Source organism: Fukomys damarensis, unplaced genomic scaffold, assembly GCF_012274545.1.
Source record: "Fukomys damarensis isolate Sample0158 unplaced genomic scaffold, DMR_v1.0_HiC HiC_scaffold_34, whole genome shotgun sequence".
Classification (NCBI taxonomy): domain Eukaryota; kingdom Metazoa; phylum Chordata; class Mammalia; order Rodentia; family Bathyergidae; genus Fukomys; species Fukomys damarensis.
In genome coordinates, this window is record NW_022900946.1 from 1798089 (window position 1) to 1798391 (window position 303).

At 72.3% G+C, this 303-nt stretch overlaps 1 protein-coding gene across 3 annotated transcripts in view; it reads left to right on the forward strand.

Moving 5' to 3' along the window:
• Positions 1 to 6: 6 nt before the first annotated feature.
• Positions 7 to 303, forward strand: part of Xpo6 (exportin 6) — a 108202-nt gene continuing 107905 nt past the window's right edge. For all 3 annotated transcript variants that reach the window (XM_019207411.2, XM_010623503.3, XM_019207410.2), the window contains exon 1: positions 7 to 285. In XM_019207411.2, coding sequence (XP_019062956.1) covers positions 283 to 285 — 3 coding nt within the window. In that variant the 5' untranslated portion in view covers positions 7 to 282. The remainder of the gene's footprint in view (positions 286 to 303) is intronic.

The window sequence follows — 303 nt, forward strand, 5'->3', positions numbered from 1 at the left end:
CTGGGCGGGGGCCCCGAGCCGCTGCCCCCTCGCCGGCCTTCGAGCCCCATTTCCTGCCTCTCCGTTTCCTTGGTGGATGCGTCGTCGCGTGGGTCCTCGATGAGGCGGACCGGGCGGCCCTGCCCTTTCTAGGGCGTCCCCGCGGGGCCAGAGCGGGGAAGGAGTGGTGTTTGCCTGAGCGGGGGACTTCCCGAGCCTGCTGGGACCATGACCTGAACGGCGCTAGCCCGACGAGACCGAAGCCCGAAAGCCCGCTCACCGGAGCCGCCCCTCCCCGGCAGCATGGTAAGCGGGTGGCGGCCC